This window comes from Petromyzon marinus, chromosome 54 (assembly GCF_048934315.1).
Source record: "Petromyzon marinus isolate PM22_M1 ecotype Great Lakes invasive population chromosome 54, UKy_Petmar_22M1.pri1.0, whole genome shotgun sequence".
Lineage (NCBI taxonomy): Eukaryota > Metazoa > Chordata > Hyperoartia > Petromyzontiformes > Petromyzontidae > Petromyzon > Petromyzon marinus.
The window spans coordinates 7,217,004-7,236,782 of record NC_133720.1 but is presented as its reverse complement, the minus strand read 5'-3'; the positions used below and the strand labels follow the sequence as shown (position 1 = coordinate 7,236,782).

The 19,779-nt window shown below is 53.2% G+C and overlaps 1 protein-coding gene across 1 annotated transcript in view; it reads right to left on the bottom strand.

The window, feature by feature from the left end:
* LOC116954209 (rhophilin-2-like) overlaps nt 1-19,779 on the bottom strand; it is a 56,979-nt gene that overhangs the window by 17,035 nt on the left and 20,165 nt on the right. The window contains exons 3-7 of the mRNA XM_032974746.2: nt 18,193-18,321; nt 4,419-4,494; nt 3,094-3,171; nt 2,538-2,662; nt 765-931 (exon numbers count right to left, since the gene is read on the bottom strand). Coding sequence (XP_032830637.1) covers nt 765-931; nt 2,538-2,662; nt 3,094-3,171; nt 4,419-4,494; nt 18,193-18,321 — 575 coding nt within the window. The remainder of the gene's footprint in view (nt 1-764; nt 932-2,537; nt 2,663-3,093; nt 3,172-4,418; nt 4,495-18,192; nt 18,322-19,779) is intronic.

The following is a 19,779-nucleotide window of genomic DNA, read 5'->3' as shown; positions in this document are numbered from 1 at the left end:
AGTGACTAGGGCGGAGGGAGCGAGGTGGAGGCATCAGGGGCGTTGGGTGGTGCTGGTAGGGGTAGAGGAAGGGAAAAGGCGAGGTAGAGAAAAGAGATAGGACGACCTGAGGGCAGTGCGGAAAGAGGAAAGCGAGGGGGAGCGGGGGGGAGAGTCGGATGTGGAGAGGGAGGTTTGTTCCGCTGTAAGGGGGCAAGCAGCGAGAAGGAGTGAAAGCGGGACTGGGCACAGGGTGGAGGAGGGTCAGCGAGAAGATAGGCTGCTTGTGACCGAAGCGGGCGTGATGGGGACATTTCAGGAAATCCAAGAAGAATGGATGGGAGAGTGGGGAGGTCGGTTTGTACGTGAACAGGTGGGCTGGTGGGCAGGTCTGTGAATCGGTGGGTGGGTATGCGAGAATGCAAGCAGGTAGGCGAGCAGGTAGGCAGGTACACGAGTATGTGACGAGGTAGGCGAGTGCGTGACTAGGTAGGCGAGTGCGTGACCAGGCAGGTGGGTACGCTAGTATGCGACTAGGTAGGCGAGTGCGCGACTAGGTAGACGAGTGCGTGACGAGGTAGGCGAGTGCGTGACTAGGTAGGCAAGTACGTGTCCAGGCAGGCAAGTACGTGACCAGGCAGGCGGGTATGCGAGTATGCGACTAGGTAGGCGAGTGCGCGACTAGGTAGGCGAGTGCATGACGAGGTAGACGAGTGCGTGACTAGGTAGGCGAGTGCGTGACCAGGCAGGCGGGTACGCGAGTATGTGACGAGGTAGGCGAGTACCGGCGGCGCGTTCGAAGGCGGCGATGGCGCTGTCGATGCCGGCGAGCGCGGTGCGGTCGCAGCGCGCGGCGATCTGCGTGTAGAGGGCTCCCACGTTGAGCAGTACGCTCGCTCGCTCAAACCCAGCCTCCCGGTCCTCGCAGGGCAGCCCCGACAGAGAGTCGCACCTGCACAGCCACGACGGCGATGATTACAACGACGACGACGACGACGATCACAATTACGATGATTACGACGACTACGATCGCAACAGTGGCGACGATGATGAGGACGATGATGACCACGACGGGGACAATGATGATGACGACTACTATGGTGATGACGACGACGACTGGCAATGACTACGATGACTACGACGACGACAATGGCGACGATGATGACAACAACCACAGGAAGTGGTCCAGCAGCTCAGGGGTATGGACACAGGGCTGGGTCGGATTTCTCGAGAGGAGAGAGTTGATGGTCTCAGGCCGATCACCAGTGACTTACACAGAGACCCACAGACTTACACAGAGACCCATAGACTTGCATAAAACCCTACGTACTTACACAGAGGCCCATGGACTTACACAGCAACCCAAAGACTTACATAGAAACCCACAGACATACACATACACCCATAGAATTACACAGATCTATAGACTTACATATAGACCCAAAAAACTCGCATAGAGACCCACATCCTTACATAGAGACCCATTGGCTAACATATAAATCTACAGATTCGAGTAGAATGTGATTAAACCAGGTTCTCAAGCATAGAGAGTTGATCACCAATGACTTGTGCATAGACTTGCGGACTTACACAGAGTTGGCTATTCCACATTCCTCGGACGGCCCAGGATATCCACTGAGTGATGACTATGCATGTACCGGCAAAGGATAACCAACCATGAGGTGTTTTCTGGTGTTAACTTCTGGACAGTTGTATCCCGATCGCGAAATCGGCTATCAATCGTCACGTGTTAAGACGACAGCCCGCGGAACCGGCTATCACAGTCACCTCAGAGATCCCCTTCTTCAAGGTGACCTCTGGTCCACACACACACAGCAGAGGGCAGCACTGTCCCACCCGCTCTGCCATATGAGAGCAATGCTCGGCACGAGTCAAACCGATGTTTTCATTCTCAGGGAGCTGGAATTTAGCCAAATCAAGCGCAGAACCAAATTTAATGCGATTGTATACTTTTTAGCATTTAGTGATTTATAACCGGGCTGAGACCAACAACTCGCCGCACTTGAGAGACCCGGTTTAACATAACCATAGGCTGTTGCTGAAACCCGGAATCAAACCCAGGTATTCTCAACGGTTTTGGCTGTTGCCCTCTGACCTCCGAGCCACGGGGGCCACCTCCCGTCAAGTTTGTTTATAAATGCGTGGGGTACAGCCCCATCACCAACACCACCGCCGCCGCCAGGGTTGCTTTAATGTAAACAGCAGTGAGATAACCTTCCCAAGGTTCCTGGGAAGAGCTTGGATGAGAGAAAGAAAGAGAGAGGGGGGAGAGCCTCGAACGCCTCTCTCGTGCTCCCACGAAATGAGAAATCGCGCGGAATTCTTTCCGCAACGCAGTGGACCCAAGACTCTGAACGCTGCCCAACCCCCCCCCCCCCGCCACCCACATTTCCACGAAGCCCCACAAACCAGCTGCACACGCGAGACATCGAGAGCAACGGGAGGACTGCCGCCACCGCCGCCGCCGTGCACCGGTGAGCACCGCACCACTGGACGCAACGGTCCATAGGTGGGCGAGCGGAGGGGCGAGCGCTCACCAGGTGAAGCGAATCTTCGTCCTGCGATACGGGGGGAAGAAGCGCGCCTCGGCCGCCGCCAGCTGCGAGCAGTACTCCATGAGCAGGCCCAGGCCGGCCTCGTCCCGCGTCGGAGTGCGCGCAGCCTACGGCGAGGAGGCGGGGGGTGCCACGGACACATTGCGGGGGGCAGGGGGGTCGTCACTCAACAACAGGGCCAGGGGGAAAGGGGGGGGGCAGCTGGTTCCGCCCCCCCACCCCCAAAGTATAGCGAGCAAGGTGGCGAGTGGGCACGGTTAGACGTGTCCGGAAAACGGCCGCCCCCACCACGCATACGAGGGGGCGACACTCTCAAAACTCCGCACGGATGGATTGAATGCGTTGGGTGCAGTGCCATCTACTGGGCAAGCCACTTCGGAGGCCCCGCCGTGGAGAGCAACGCCCGTCCAAGAAACGGCCAAACAACGCCCAGATGGTGCCATCTTCACGTGGCTGGAGTGCGCTAACGGGAGCGAGGGGGCGGCATTGGTGATGGCGTGTATGATGCCCGCGCGTGTGATGTGACGCCACGTCGCACCTGTCTCAGCGCCATGAATTCCTTTATTTCGGGCAGGTACTTGGACCCGTCCTCTCCGTAGTGCTCGCATATGAATTCCTGCAGAGAGAAAAACGCAGCGAGCGAAGCATTGCAGCGCGATCGCGCAAGACAAGAGCCCCCCCCCCCCCCCCCACCCCGCCGCTCAAGGTTCCAACGCCGCTGCGATTCCCAACGCCGCTCGCTGCCACGACGCTGCGCAGATGTCCGCGGGTCACGACCGCGCGCCAACAAAAAATGATTTTTTTTGCCAAAGGATGACGCGGCTCCGAATCGTGTCAATCGTAGCATCGGCAAACGGTCGACTTCTCACCAGCCGGGTCACTGGGCTCGGACCCCGGGTTGGGAACAATGGGATTCGTGTTCCTGCGCTTCCCCCCCCCGCAAAGGTCAAACTCTTGCAAATGAGACGAGAGATGGATGTGTGGTGTCTGTCGCGTTCTCACCTGGTTCAACAACATCCACCCTCTGGGAAAAAACGAATGACGCGACTCAACTTAAAATTTAAAAATATTTTGCACATTTCAAAAAGAGTAGCTGCAGAACCCTGCGCCCCCCCCCCTCGCCCCTCCGCCCCGCCGGATGAGCAAAAAAAAAAACCTGGCGGCTTCTATTTCCCAGAAGCGGTTTAAAGCCAAACGCCATAACGGGCTGCGACGTGTCACGTCCGCATTCCGCGGGGGGTGCACCCCAAGATTTCGAAACCCGTAAACGTTTATTGCCGGCGTTTTTAAACAAAGCGCGAGCAAATGCTGTGCTGTATTACTATGAAGATGTTAGCTACCTCACCTGGTACGCAGGAGGTCGTGGGTTCGATCCCGACCCTGACGATGCTTGTATATTTGGAGTTTGCGTGCGTCTCTCTCTCTCTCTCTCCCGCAGTCGTGTGGATATTTCTCCTGGTCCTCCGGTTTTTTCCCCTCCACATTTAGAATCAAATAGTTTACAGTAGTTTTAAAATAGTTTTTATAGTTTATGATCGGGAGCAGGTTAGGTCACGCAATCCACGAGCAAAGTGAGTATTGTCGTGCGAGCGTCTCATCTCCCATGTACAGCCCTGCAGAGGCCAGTGGTTGAAACTCCACATTCCTATTGCAGGGGGCAAGTCTATCCATAGGGCAACCATACTCATGACTTCCCCCGCAAAGGGGCGTTCAGTTTCTCGTCCCTGGAGGGATGATGATGTTGATGACGATGATGGGCCGAGTTGACCCCCACCCCCCGACCAACCAGGATTTGAACTCCCAACCTTCCGAGCGCAAGCCGCTGACGGTGACTGTGACCGCGGAGTGAAGCCGGCGGCATACCTGTATTTCAGTCGTGAAGTCGATTTCCTTCGTCTCCTTGAGACCCAACGGGATCATGGGAATGGCCACGGTGGTGCTGGCGAGACACACGCGTGCACGCACAGGGAGACAACCGCAGAGGTCAAGAGGTCATAAGCAGGCAACGGACACGTGGAGGGGAACCCTTTCCCTCGCTCCGTGGGGGAGCAACAGGCCAAGCCTTAAAGGGCGATTCGGACGATTTCCCATCCGCCTTGAGACCTCTAAAAATTGGTACTTTAATGGTATTTAGCAGAGCAAATACAGTGAGTGTTTCTGTTAACAGGGTGCCGTGGTGGCAAGATGTTAAATTCCTTGCCTGGTATGGAGGATGTCGTGGGTTTGATCCCGACCCTGACACCTGCTGTGTATTTGGAGTTTGCAGGTTTTCTCTCTGTGGACGCATGGATATTTATCCAAGTCCTCCGGTTTTTCCCGTCCACATTTAGAATCAACGTGCATTTATAGTATTTTTTGGCCGCTTTAAATTTCCGCACAATGATGAGCCACTTCGTCGCACTGTCATTTGTGGCCAGATCGCTTCTGAAAAAAAACTATATAGCCTAGTGGGCCTTAACCTGGTAAAATAAAAAAAATATATAGCTTAGTTTAGTAATGCAAGGCCCCCAACATCGAATGTTTGTTATGGACGCGACGTTTGTCCTATACAGAGGCCGGTGATACAGAACACCGCGACCCCGTGACCCCACGACCCCGCCCTTGCCCCCCCCCACCAATTCGCTGCGACCGGCACCTCAACGCGGCTCCTTTTGGGAGGCAGAAAGTCAGAGGTGACGGATCCCCGCTCGGCAGAAAATCGACGCCAAAGAAACCCCACGCGAGAAACAATGGGGGCGGCTCATCCGGCGTCGTAAAAACCTCCTGCACGTTCACCGAACACCGAAACCAAAGCAGGCAAGTACGATTCAATCATAGGTATGTAAATCGCGCATCATATGCTAATCCCCGCCCCCCCCCCACCACCTAGCAGTGTGCCTATATCTTCGTGTCTGACCCATAAGTACAACTAACTGACAGTCACCAATTGCTTGTTATGCTTGCTTAAACTGTATAGGATTGTTTATTTTTATGTGGGGTGATGTGATGGCGCTTTGGGTGGCAGATTTGTGCCAGAACTGTGCCCCACGTTTACAGAGACAAATAAATCAATAACCTTGACTTATACGACCCCAACAACCAAAAAACAAAGATCCCCCGTGTAGCCTTTAACAGACTGTTGGGGCAAGTGCTGTTAGCGAGCAGCACCTGTGAAGGCCGGCACGGCACACGAAGGGGGTGTGTGGCAAGCATTATTCACACACGCACAAGAGGTGGTGGGGATTACACTTTGTGATTGTAATACCGACTGCTACCTGGAACGCAACGTAGAATTATCACAGACTTTGGAGAAGCCAGAAAAAATAGACGTGTAAATCGTTTCAAGTAAAGGGCCATTTCATCTTTGGAGACGCGGTTCGCTCGCTCTCGGAGGGAGCGAGGGAGGACGACTCGGAGAGAAGGCCGACTTGGAGAAGCCAGGGGGAGGAACCACAGACGGAGTGGGGAGGAAGCAGCAGCCGTGCGGTGAGACGCCAGCGTCAATTTCCCCCGCCAACCCCTCCCCCAAGTTCTGCCGTCCTCTATATACATGCACGAAGGTGAAACCGGAGCACAGGGAGAAAAACCCACGCGTGCAAAGGGGGAAACGCTCTATCCCATACCGACGGAACAGTCGGAAGTCCACGTTTGTGCTGCGCCGCCTTCAACTGGCGAGCCAGGGTACCGGCTCCTCCTGGTCGACGCACACGCCATTCGTGCTGTGATCCACCAACCCCCCCCTGCTGCTGCCGCCTCCACAGCCTGGCTAGACTTGAAAACTAAAAACATTTTTTTTCATTTTACTAGGCAAGGTTTACGGACCTTACCTGGCAACAAATGAAAGCTCAATAATGTGGCTTATCATCACGTGGAGATGTAAAGCGTCTAAACGCGTGTTATGGCTTCTAAATGCGTGTTATGGGTTCTAAATGTGCAGGGGGAAAACCGGAGGACCTGGAGAAAAATCCACACCACGATGGGGAGAGAGAGACATGCAAACTCCAAATATACAGCAGGCGTCAAGGGTCGGGATCGAACCCATGCACTCCTGGATATCAGGCGAGGTTGTTAACATCTCCTAGCCACCGTGCCGATGCCATGTGGTGCAGCGTGACCGCCACGGCCACCGCCGGGCTATTTACCGCATTTCACCGCCACTTATTCGACAGTTTTGTTTGTTAAAACAAAAATATAATAATCCACACAAGTGGACGTGGCTCTGGCAGGTCCGGGGATGTAAAAGCATTCGCCGCGGTCAGCCGCTCGCGATGGCGGCGAGTTCCACTCGTGGAGTGGAGGAGGTTGGGGTGCAGGGGGAGGATAGCAAGTTGAGTTTGGATGGGGAGGTAACTGACCGGCTTAGCGCTGCAGCCCCCCAGTGCTTCACCAAAATTGCCTCTCCCCCCCCCCACCCACCGGCTCACCCTCCACTCTCGCTGCCGTTGCGAAGTGATTGCGCCGATCGGAATTCAATCCCCGTCACGCGCCTAATGCGCTTCCACTCTCTCCGGGCGCTCCCCTCTCGCTCACTTTCATTCAACCCTTCATTTGTATTTTTTTTTCCGTGTAGGCCGCTCGGCGATATCCGGGCGTGGTACGCGCGCCGCTTGCTTGCTTGGTGCCCTATTGAGGCGATGTCTCCGCGTTCACAACGGAAGCCTTTCTTTGGAAAGAATGTTTCTCTCCCTCTCTCTCTCGTTTTTTTTTTGTGCAACACAAAGAACCTCCACAAGACTTGGGGGGGGGGGGGGGGGGCTTGTGGAGCCGTGCCAATGGGGGACACCCGGACGCTGCCTCTTCAAAAACTTTGAACTCTCTCTTACTCTCTCTAACCTCGCTCGCTCTCCGTCTCTCACCTGGGTTTTTAAGTGCAGGGGAATACGCACGTGTGTGTGTGTGTGTGCGCGCGCATGCCTGGCCGTGGTGTGCGCGTGCGGGTGGGTGTACTCGGCAGGTGGCTCGGTAACAGCACTTGCACCCAAAAGTCTGCACAGAGAGGATCATTGTCTTTGTGCGCTTCGATCGTGGGGGGGGGGGGGGGGGGGGAGCGAGCAGTGGCACAGCGGTTAGCGCGCTGCGCTTCGAACGAGCCCGGCGACCCAAATTCCATCCCCACTCACGGCCACCAACAGCAGTGATGATTATCTGCACCGGTTCTGGGCACTCCCGCCTTCCCCGAGGTCGATTCAGCTTCAAAAACGAGTACCTGGATTTTGAGGAAAACTTCTAAACTAAAGAAAACTATCACATGGGAACTCCCTTGCCAGTATCAAAATATAAGAATATGTGTAACCCCCTTTCTGGCAATAAAACAGTTGTGCTAAGATGTTAAAACGCCAAACTGACACCTTTTGCAAATAATCCTGCCTGCATTAACCACACATACTTGAGGTGAACATGCAAACACAAAAACATGCTAGGACACCTTAACACAACTGTTTTATTGCCAGAAAGGGTAAAACCTATTCTTATATATATTAAAAAATATATATTTTTGTTTTACCAGGTAAGGCCAACTGAGCTATTGTGGCCTGCTGGAGAAATCCGATGAGCTACAAAGCTCTTTCTTTTACACAGACATTCGGTCGTTACAGATGTACAGCACGATGGTTTAAGGGGTCCTCCCGTGGGTTGTGTGAAGAACGCGTGCGTTAAGACAGAGACACAACGCTCGGCTATTTTGTTACTTGTCTTGATAATAGCCAACTATTTTATTTTATTTTACCAGGTAAGGAAGGCCCACTGAGCTACGTAGCTCTTTCTCAGAAGGGACCTGGCCATCACAAACGATAGCTCAATGAAGTGGCTTATCACGTGGAAATGTACAGCAGCCCAATACTCTGTAAGCGCACGTTTGATTCTAAATGTGGATGGAGAAACCGGAGGACCCTGCGGGAAAATCCACGCTACCACGGCGAAAGGAGAGACAGACACGCAAACTCCAAATATACATCATCTCTTTCAGGTTTTTGGGGTTAGATTGTGTAAATATAAATGTGTCGTTAAACCCGCCACCACCCGACACGGCCAATTAGTAAGGTTTGTCACGTAAACGGAACGTGCCGATTCGTTACTAGTACAGCACAACGGTGTGCGGGAGAGTAAACCCACAACATTCAATAATTACAAGAAGCGTCAGGGTCTGGATCGAATTGACGACCTCCTGCTTACCAGGCGAGGTAGTTAACACCCTAGCCAATTGCGGCGCCCTAAACTCTTTGCCGAGTGCTGTGTAAAGGAATCCGGTTCGGATATTCAAGTCCTTCCGCCCCAAGGCATCTCTTTCAGAAGGCGAGCCACTTCATGGCCAATCCCCCCCCCCCCCCCCCCATTGTTTTGATGTAAGGCGCCTGGGGACTATCACGAGCCTTAATTACAAAAGGCGGCCGTGCGTGGTGATGGCCACCCACGTACCACCCTATCTTGTGCGCCGCGCCGGCATTCACAGGTGCCCAGGAAGGTGTGGTGCGACGTTGGTGCATGCGCGTGTGTGTGTGTGTGTGGAACCCGGCGACCCGAGTTCGATTCCCGCTCGCGGCCAATGCCGGCGACGATTAATCTGAACCGGTCCCGGGCCTCCCCTAGGTCGACTCGGCCTCAACATCGCCACTCGAGAGACAAAGGCGGCCCCGGGGCGTGGAGTGCTGGGCACCCACCCACCCGTGTGCCGCGCCGGCCTTCCGCTGGTGCTGCTGGCCAACAGCGCTTGCCCCAACAGGTCTGTTAAGGCTACACGGGGGTCGGATCTTTGTCTTTTTTGTGCTTGGATTGGAGTGACGCTTGGCAAAATAAACGCAAAGGTCAAATGCCGCTTCCTTCGTCGGCCGTTGTATTAACACCCTGCCCCCTCGCGGTACACGTCGAGAATCAGAAGGGACTTGGGAAGTCGTCGAGTGGGCGTTGGGGAGGGAGAAGATGCAAAGATGATTTTAAGACGAAATATATCTCGGATAGCTGCTACCGCCGACAATGTAAGTACAACTGATTTCGAAACCGTACGTAGCGCCAACCGTGCTAATTGGAAGGACAACAAACTAAACACAAAAAGTAGTTCTAAAGAAATGAGTTTTCAATCTAGATTATTTAAAAGTGCATAACTCCAGTGGGCTTCCGAATATCGGCAGCAAGAGCGTTCCAAGACGGCCGCAGAAGCGCACCCGAAAGTGTGCGACGCGGTGACCGTCTTTGTTCGACGGTTCGCAAGCCGCCGCTGCGAGGATGACCGGAGTTTGCGTGATGGTTTATGCTCCTATGACGAGATCAGCGAGGTAATGTGGTTCATGTGTGGCGGGCGCTTTGCGCGTGACGAGCGCGACCCCGTAACATATTAGTTTGGCAACCGGAAGCCAACACAGCTCGGCGAGCACTGGATGGACACGGTCGTTATAATAAATGATTGTACTTCTATTAAAAATTTTCATATATGCCTCGAGTTTTTTTTTTTATCTGGCTGGCTGCTGCCTGGGCTCCTCTCCACCACCACAACGGCAACTCGACTGTGAGTGGCCGCTGCGGGCCATCGCCACCGAAACTAGCTGGGTAACTGGCTACGCAGGATACTGCGAGTGACAAATATATATATTGCATTGAAACGGCGGAAGACGTTTGGAAGACGCAATAATAATAATATATGGCAACACCGTAGAGGCGGGAGTAACGAATACACAAGACTGACCACATGGCACATTTAAAAAAAAAAATCGCTCAAACTTTTCAATTGTCCTCCGATTAATGAAATTCCGTAATTATTGCGAGTATATATTTTTGGGGATCTGACAAACGAGATCCGGCACACGAGCGTGAGCATCGGCGAGGGTGAGCGGTGATGCTCATCCGTTTACAGCCATGCAGAGACAGTGGTGGAAATTCCACATTCCTCTGGCGGGGTCCCGAGTACTCGTCGCGAGAACAGTAATGTCGATGTCTCTGGCGCCGTAACGTGGCGAGCCCATCAAAAGGGGACTGCTTTGTCCAGAGGACGAACGACGTTGACTTAGCCCACAAAGTGGTACTCGTATTAATCGACCCCAGAGGGGATGATTGGACCGTGTGTGTGGGGGAGGGGCGGGGTGGTAAATTGTGGGTACTCCCACACCGCTTTCAAGACGTCCTTTTCCCCCGCTCGTATCGTCCGTGCGTATTGTTTGCCGATGCAACTCTCGCCCGTCCGCCCCTACTGGACATGCGTGAGAGAGGAAAAATAAATAGAGCTTCATAGCTCATCGGATTCTTCCAGGATAAACAAAGATTCCAATTGTCTAGCGACATAAATGAGACATTACTGGGCTCGGCCTCTTATCCGTTACTCTTGCATATATATACTATATATATATACACACACAGTATATATACACACACACAGTATATATATACACATACACAGTATATATATACACACACACAGTATATACACACAGTCTATACAGGGTGCTTCAAACATTACTTTACACTTAGAGTGACTATCGTTTCTAATGGGAAAAGAACGGATAACAATACACCGTAACATAATAACAAATGTAACGTTAATAGCTTCAACCAGTCAAAGAGACTCCACTTGTTCGCCAGCGTTGTCAACGCGTGGCCTGGAATCTTCTCCAAGGTGGTGGCCCTCCAGAGCCCCGGGGGCGGCGGCACATTTCTTGTGGCGTTGTTGCAAGTTTCTCAGAAGCGGTCGCATTTTTTACAAGCACCCTGGGTATATACACACAGCAGGCACGTGCGGTCAGGGGAGACAGGGGGAGGCAGAGCCTCACCTGTCATACTCCAATGGAAATAGCTGTTGCGACAAGAAATATTAAGATTTTTGCCACTGATCTGTGTTATAAATGTCATTTCTGTACGATTCCAATAATTTTCAGGGTCAAAAATCGCCAAATTTGCGGAGCTACGCTGCAAATACAGGAAGAGACGAGAGGTGAGGCAGCGACGAGCTCAGCCTCCCCTCTGATTGCGCAACCCCTCAGTAACTGGATGGAGCGCGGGCGATAAGCGCGTGCCTGTTACTATCTCAGTATGTCACCAATGTAATGTTTGTAGACCCCTTCATGTCCTCGCCTTCCATACTCCAGGTAACTTATTTCACGTATGTGTATAAAGATATTTAGGCTCGCTGGTCTCGTCATGAAACTGCAATGAAAAAGCTCCAGGGGATGGGAGCTATCACATCTGCCTCACTGAGGGGGGCATGTCTAACACGCCTCCCTCAGTGAGGACACGCCCCCCTCCGTGAGGCCACGCCCCCCTCAGTGTGTGAATCTGGCTCTGACACTAGCCAGTGCCTCCCCAGCCATTGACATCACCGCACGTCACTGATGCACAGCGTATGTGTAAATATATCTATAAAATCCGGTTTGAAGCGAATTCCTCAAAAAAGTAACCGCTCGGACTTGAATGGGCTATGCCGGGCGGTGGGTGGATGGGGGAGGCTCCTCCGGTTTGTTTTTCTCTCCGAAGCCGTTCTTGTTTGCCTTAAGGAGAAACATTAACCGGGGTGTTGCGTTTTTTGTTTTTTTACCGTGGGTGCACGGCGAGCCCCATAAACCGAGCGTCGCACAATCACCGGGCGGCGGTGGGGTGGGGAAACCATTCCCGTCCCCCGCCGTTGGCCGTGTGGGGGGGGTGGGTGGCTTTCACGATTTTTTTTTGTTGCCGATCAGAACCATGGGCACACCCGGAGTCAAGTCGCTTCGGTTCGGTTCATTTGGGCGCCACAGTGGCTATGAGACGTTAACTGCCTCGCCTGGGTATGCAGGAGGCCGTGGGTTCGATCCAGACCCCCGACGCCTGCTGCTGTATGTTTGGAGTTTGCGTGTCTCTCTCCCCGTTCATCATGCTAAGTCGGCCAATCACATGCTATTTTTTATGCTAATTCCTTTGTCAAGGCACCTTGTTTCCTGGCACACAGCTTAAAGGTCGCGGTCTGAGCGTGGCTGTGTTTCACTCCAGCACTGTCCTCGAGACAGTCTGGTCCCTTCACCCGATGAAGGCCGCTTGTGTTGTGGCCGAAACGTCGTAATTTTTTTTAACCTACGTGACTTTACCGAATAGAACCAAAGAGTATCTCTCCCCGTGGTCGCGTGGACTTTTTCTCCGGGTCCTCCGGTTTTTCCCTCCACATTTAGAATCAACGTCCACGCGTTCAGAGTGTTTGGCGCTATAAATGTTCACGTGAAAAGCCGCTTCTCGTTGAGCTATCATTTGTGATGGCCAGGTCGCTTCTGAAAAAGAGCTACATAGCTCAGTGTGGGCCTTACTTGGTACAAATAATTTGTTTTTTATTTTTGGCAATGGTAAAAATTCGAGTAACGAACCCCCCATTTTCGATGGTTACCTGGTTACAATATAGATCGGTGTAATCAAAACAGGTTTTACCTTTTCTGGCAATAAAACGGCTGTTAAGATGTTCAAACATTAGAAACCCATTGAAATAAGGGTGTCAAGTTTGCATTAACACGTAATTGTGGCAAAACATGCAAACAAACATGCTCAGATAATAGATGGCATTGTCTTTGAAACTGATTGGCCTACACCAGAGACAGCCTTCTTTACGGCCTTGCCTCCAGTGTCAGACCAGAGAACACCAAAAGGCCAACAGCACAAAGACAATGCAAGTATCAGAGCATTTACAGCTCGGGATCACGCGGTCATTAGGTAAAACCTATTCTAATTGTTCATTATCTTTGATACTCAAAAAAATGTCCCATAGATACGGTGTAACCAGGTTAGCGCACCTCCGATTAGCGCATTCGGCAGCGTACGGCGCGAAAGAAGTTCAACATACTTATGTACAAACCCGGTTACTACAGCAACCCCCCCCCCCCCAAAAACCGCCGTGAATTAAACCAATCAATGAACAACTGCGCGAATGGCAAGGTACGTCCTCTTCGTCAACACGGTGCCACTGGCACCGAGAGCGCAACGCGGCTTGGGAGAACGCGTCTCATGGACGCAAGGTATCGGGGTCCAATGTTAAATCACATCAGCCACATCGGTGACCACGGCGAATGCTTTACGTCGTCACGGGCGGTCACGCGGTGGTCTCGGGGTGGCGGCCGTAGCCATCGTCGCGCTCGGGGATTTTCGTTCCACCTCACAGTTCACCGTCCAACGGTAACGCGAAACATCGGCGTAAAAATCGAAATAAAAAAATATTTAAGCCACTTCTGCAGGCGAATGTATATTTCATGCAAACAAATTCATTGAAACAAAAACATCTTTTTTAACACCGGCCAAACGCGGAAATTTCGGCGCAGATTGGATCGGCCGCACTCATCGGCTCCGCTGTGCTGACAATCCCTAACCGAGGCGAAAACCGATATCGGCACGACGCCGCTCTCGCGGTCACGGCAATGCCGCAAATAACCGGTCAGTCGGCCGGCCAGCCAGCCAGTCCATCAGTCAGTCAGTCAGTCGGCCAGTCGGCTAGTCAGCGAGTCATTCAGTCAGGTCGGTCAGCCAGTCAGGTCAGCCGGCCTGTCAGTCGGCCGGTCGGTCAGTCATCCGTAATCCCAGCTGAGACTTGACCCAAGGAGTCCGGGGTTTGTCGACTCCGCGGTTGGCTGTGGAATCCCACCGAGGGCTTTGTGGACATTTCGCTGGTCATGTAATTCCGACCCAGTGCCCCCCCCCACCCCCCTTGCCTTGGATAATCGGGCCACCACCGGGTTCATAGTGCAAGCGTGTCAACTACTGTGCCACCACTCCCCTAAAAAGAAATCAGTTTTGTGGAATTTGTATGCCTCGGCTCAGCAATGTGTAAAAAAAAATAAACAAAAACACAATTGGGTTAATTATCTTATATGAGCAGAACACTTGCGGACTTGCGAGCTAAAGGTCGCCGGTTGGATTCCATCTCCCGGCTGTGACTACATCAACAACAAAACGGTAAACTCCATTCAATTGAAATGTTCTCACTTTAGTTAAAAAGTTCAATTTCTGAGACTTAAAAAAAAATGTTGGTTCGATGGAGATGGGAAAGATTACAAAAAAAAGTTGAAGCGCCTCTCCCCGGTGTGAATAAAGAGCCCTACACTGAAGCGAACTCAGAACTAGTTCTGTGACATCAACTCACAGGGCTGTTCTCTGATACAGGATGCTGCACTGCTACCCGCAGATATCAGAATGAAATATATATCCCGTCTCGTGCCCACGAATTACCTAACCTAACCAGCGCTGACAAAGGTAAAGCTCCCCCACATAGCCTTAACCGCCTGTTGGAGCAAGTGCTGTTCAGCGAGCACCCATGGAGGTCAGCATGGCACACAAGAGGAATGGGTGGTAACCAGCACCATTCCCGGCCGCCTTCGTCTCCCCAGTGCTGATATTTAAAACACGCCGGGTACTCATTTGAGACCGAGCCAACCTTAGAGGAGGACCCATGACTGACTGGTTCAGATATTCATAACCAATGTTGGCCATGACCAGGAATCGAACTTGGGTCGCCGGGTGTGTACGGCCGACCACTGCGTCACCGCTCCCCACACTCGCACGCTGAACAGCCATACTTCACCACACTGGTCAGTGCGGGTTGTCCAAGTGGGTAGTCACCCAGGACCGGTTCGGACGTCGCACGCCACCAGACGTTTGCCGTGGCCTGGAATCGAACTCTGATGATCATTTTTATTGCACGGCTGCGGTGGCGAAAATGTCACGATTATGTCAATACGGGTCTTAACAACAAAGGCGCCTCGCTTTAAGCAAATGTTATTCTGTCACAGAAGTTCAATAAAACCTTTACACGGTGAAAAACACCGAGGTGTTTTTTTTTCCCTTCACCCTTTAAAATCACAACGGGGCCAACAAAGAACACTTCCCCTCCTCCGTCTGACAGTGCGTCAAAAGACAAAGATCCCCCGCATAGCCTTATCAGAATGTTGGGGCAAGGTGTTGTTAGAGAGTAGCAGGCCGGTATGGCGCACGAGTGGGGTGGGTGGCCAGCACCACGCCCGGCCGCCTTTGTCTCCCCGGTGGCGATGTTTACTAGCCGAGTCGACCTACGGGAGGCCCAGGACCGGTTCATTGCCTACAGATGTTTGTTGATCTAACCTTGGATACAACACGGGTCAGTTTAAAACACGCAGTACTATTCGGCGTTTGCGACCAATATTATCCATAATAAATGTTTTTGTTGGATTCGATCGCGTAAATATGAATGTGCCATTAAACCCGCCACCACGTGACACAGCCGTTTAGTAAGGTATATCACGTAAAACGAAAACGTGCCAACTAGTTACTAGTTGAGGACACACCGGTTGCGTGTTGGAGATTAAACCCACGACAACATTTACAAACCCGAGTACCGCGATAACGACGAACCTCGTCAGGCTGACGGCCCGAGTTGTGGAGAAACCTTCCTCCCGTGTCGGTCTTGTTCCCCACACCCTCCCGACGAACGTCCCCACCCCCCCCCCCCCCCCGCTCGCTCCGAAAGCGCAGCGGGAGGCGTTTGACGTTCAAAAAGCAGAGCTTGCGCTTCCGGACAGTTTTTTTGGGGCCTGGAAAGTTTTGCCGGGAGCTGCTGTTGTAATGGTTTATGGACGTCCTCACGTCCGACGTCGTGCTGTGATCCGTTCGTCGGCGATCGGTAACCCAAATGACAACAACAACCGCGTGACGATAACAACAACAACAACGCCAAGGAGGAGGAGGAAGAGGAGGAAGAAGGTGTGGGGATATCTCCTTCATAAATTGGAACAATGGGGGAGCCAACCACCCGCCCCCTCCACTCCCACCCCCACCGACGCTTTGCGACTCAATCCGGATGGGAACCGGGGAAATATACACGTGGACTGTTAAACCGCTATACGAGCGTCTGCGCTTGCGTGTTTGCGGATGGGCGCTGCTGCATGGACGTGTGGGTGCTTCGGGGGGGGGGGGGGGGGGGGGGAGAGGGGGCGCTACCGCCACAATCGGCGTTTTACAAGAGCGGTGGCCTTGACGCAAGCCCTGATCGGCTACGGCACTCGCGCCCGTCACGGCGCCCATCGCCGCCACAGCGGCTCGTACACTCCGTTACGCCTCCTTTCGCTTTGCCATTGGTTTGGTTAGTGCTTCGAGTCTTTCCACGGTAGCCGAGCGGAGTAGTCCGCTCGTTCCGACCAGAGTAGGCGTGGTCGTATTGGGGTAGCCGAGTGGAGTAGTCCGCTCGTTCCGCCAGAGTACACGTGGTCGTATTGGGGTAGCCGAGTGGAGTAGTCCGCTCGCTCCACCAGGGTACGCGTGATTGTATTGGGGTAGCCGAGTGGAGTAGTTGTTGTCGTTGTTGTCGTTGTCGTCGTCAGGACGCTGTTGTGGTCGTCATTGTCGGGACGTGGTTGTTGGGAGCGGCCACCACTGGCGTCGTCGGGGCAACAGCGATAAACGACGGCCGTTCCTTCGCCGGCTCCTCGGTATGGGGCTCTGGTTTTGGCACGCCGCCGTGTCCCCCATGCCCCCCGCCTCGAAGCCCCCCCCCCCCCACCACCCCCCACGTCGCGTGCCACTGGGTGGCATGGGGGAGTGCATTTGGGCTGATAAAACTAACTTGGTGTTACCAGGTAAGGCCCACTGAGCGATCTTAGCTCTTTTATCAGAAGTGACCAGGCCATCACAAAGGGATAGCTCAACGAAGGTGGCTCATCGTCATCGTACGGAAATTTATTGCAGCCAAATGCACCCAACGCAGTGGTGATGTCGATTCTAAATGGAGGGAAAAACCAGAGAAAAATCCACGCGACCACGGGGAAAGAGACACCGCAAACTCAAAATATACAGCAGCAGGCATCAGGGTCGGGATCAAACCCACGACCTCCTGTACACCTGGCGAGGTAGTTAACATCTCATAGCCACCGTGATGATGATGAGACAGAGACACGCAAACTCCAAATATACAGCAGCAGGCGTCAGGGTCGGGATCGAACCCACGACCTCCTGTATACCAGGTGAGGGAGTTAACATCTCGTGTTCACAAAGCGGGCATCTTTGTTTCAGACAGCAGGGTTGGTGGTGGGGATTTGAGGTTTGATATGAAGAGGGGTAACGATGCTCCTCATGCTGCTCAACACCAACAACAATTACGACGATGACTCTGCATCTCTCTGGGCTGGCTTTGACCGTCAGGGTATGATCAGCAGCAGAATTGGGGGGGTGGGGGGGTGAAATACTTGCTGTGGTTGCGAACTATGCCGAGCCATCGTTTGTAAGAAAAAAAAACACAACAACAATATGTTGTCCACGGCTGAGGAACCACAAGTATGAGCGAAACAACGACGAGGGACACGTCAACATGTTTTTTAAAAAATCCCCCCTTCATGAAAATTACGCTGATGTGTGTGGCCTTTTAAGGGGCTTCTGCTGTTTAATCACATGTTGCGCACGATGAAACGACGTCTCCCGAACCTGATAAGGGGGCGAACGTCGCCTCTCTGTCACGACTCTGGTCGTCTGGATTTCACTGCCCCCATAGACTAAATGCCCGCAGACTCGCACAGAGACCCGCAGACTCGCACAGAGACCCGCAGACTCGCGCAGAGACCCGCAGACTCGCACAGAGACTTGTACAGAGACCCGCAGACTCCCATAGAAACCCGCAGACTCGCACAAAGACACAGACTCGCACAGAGAGCAAGTGAGCGAGCGAGCGAGAGCGCGAGCGACCGAGTAGCGTGAATCGCGGCCGTACCTCTCCGGCTGGTAGACGTCGACGGAGCCGTTCACCTCGGCGAGCTCCTCCCACAGCAGCTGGAGGTTCGAGTTCACGAAGCTCAGCTCCAGGGACACGGACTCGCGCACCTTCGTGTTGTTGGTCGCCCTGTCGCACACACGGGGGACGCGGAGAGATATTGATTGTCCGCTCGGGAGAGGCCCACGATTCCAGAAGAGGTCTTTGGTTCGTTTTTGTTTCTGTGATAAACCTTACTCATTGGCTGTGTCGGGTGGTGGCGGGTTTCACGACACATTTATATTTACGCGATCTAACCCCCAAAAAAAAAACTCTTATGGATTATATTCGCGGAAGCCTCCTACGTGTTAACCCACGATTCCTGCACGTGCATTTCGTTGAACACGTGGGTAATTGTTATATTTATTGTTATTGTTACAATGGCAACAACAGCATCACCCGTGGCCACACCACGGGAATGAGAGTAGAGTCAGGGATGGAATAATGAATGGACAAAGAGAAAAGGAACGAGAGAGAGAGAGGGAAGGGAGGCCGGGATGGAAGTTCCCCAAGGCCAGTGGGTTCTTCACCTTTTACTGCAGCCTTGCACCCTTTTGGTTCTCATTCGTAAACAAACAAAAAGATCACGTAAAATAAAAGCACAGAGGGTTTGATGAGGCGTCTCGCACGCCCAGAGGGTGCGTGCATCCCAGGTTAAGAGCCGCTGCCCAAGACGGGCAAAGAGGAGGGCACGGCTCAAGATGGGCAGCGCGGAGCGAGGAGCAGCAGGGAAATGGAGGAGGAAGAAGAGAAGGAATGACTGAGGAGGGGGGGGGGGGGAGATGATGAGAGGGCGGTGATGATGAGATTAGGAACAGAGAAGGAGTGGCGAGCAGAAGAGCGGAGCCCTCTTTTCCCCAGGCGAGAGGGGAAGGGCTCACCATGGGAGTGGCTGCACAAAAGTCAAAATTTTGATGGGAGGCTTGAGCCGAAAGTCCTGGGTGGAGAGCAAATATCCGAACGGTCCCGAGCACCTGCCTCCCCACCCCCCATACTGCACCACGCTGGTCAGTGCGGGTTCGTGAAGGAGTGGCCTCAAAAACCGGTTCGCGTATAATTCGCCGCCGATGTCAGCCGCACTTGAACTCGAGGTCACGGCAGATGAATTAGCCGCCACTGCCCGGGCGACGTTGGCCATGCGCGCCTACCATCATCAGTGGCAGTAGCAGCAGCATCGTCATCGCCACCACCACCACCAGCACCAGCGATCACGTTTGCAGAGTGTCCGAGACAGTTGGCCAGGGTTGGACGAAGGACACCGCCATCCACCACTTTTGACCCTGGCAAACCGGAGAGCACCGGCGATGGATGCCCTTCGACTCGTTGAGCTCGCGCGCCATGGCGCAGGGTGAAAACCACTCGCCGCACCGTCTCCGCAGAGAACGGGCGGCGGCGGCGGGAGGCACGCGAGAGATATAACTAAAACTATAAACTATTTTTTTATTACACCAGGTAAGGCCCACCGAGCTGCGTGGCTCTTTTTACGGAAGCGGCCCGGCCACAAATGACGGCTCAACGAAGTGGCTCATCATCATGACGTGGACATTT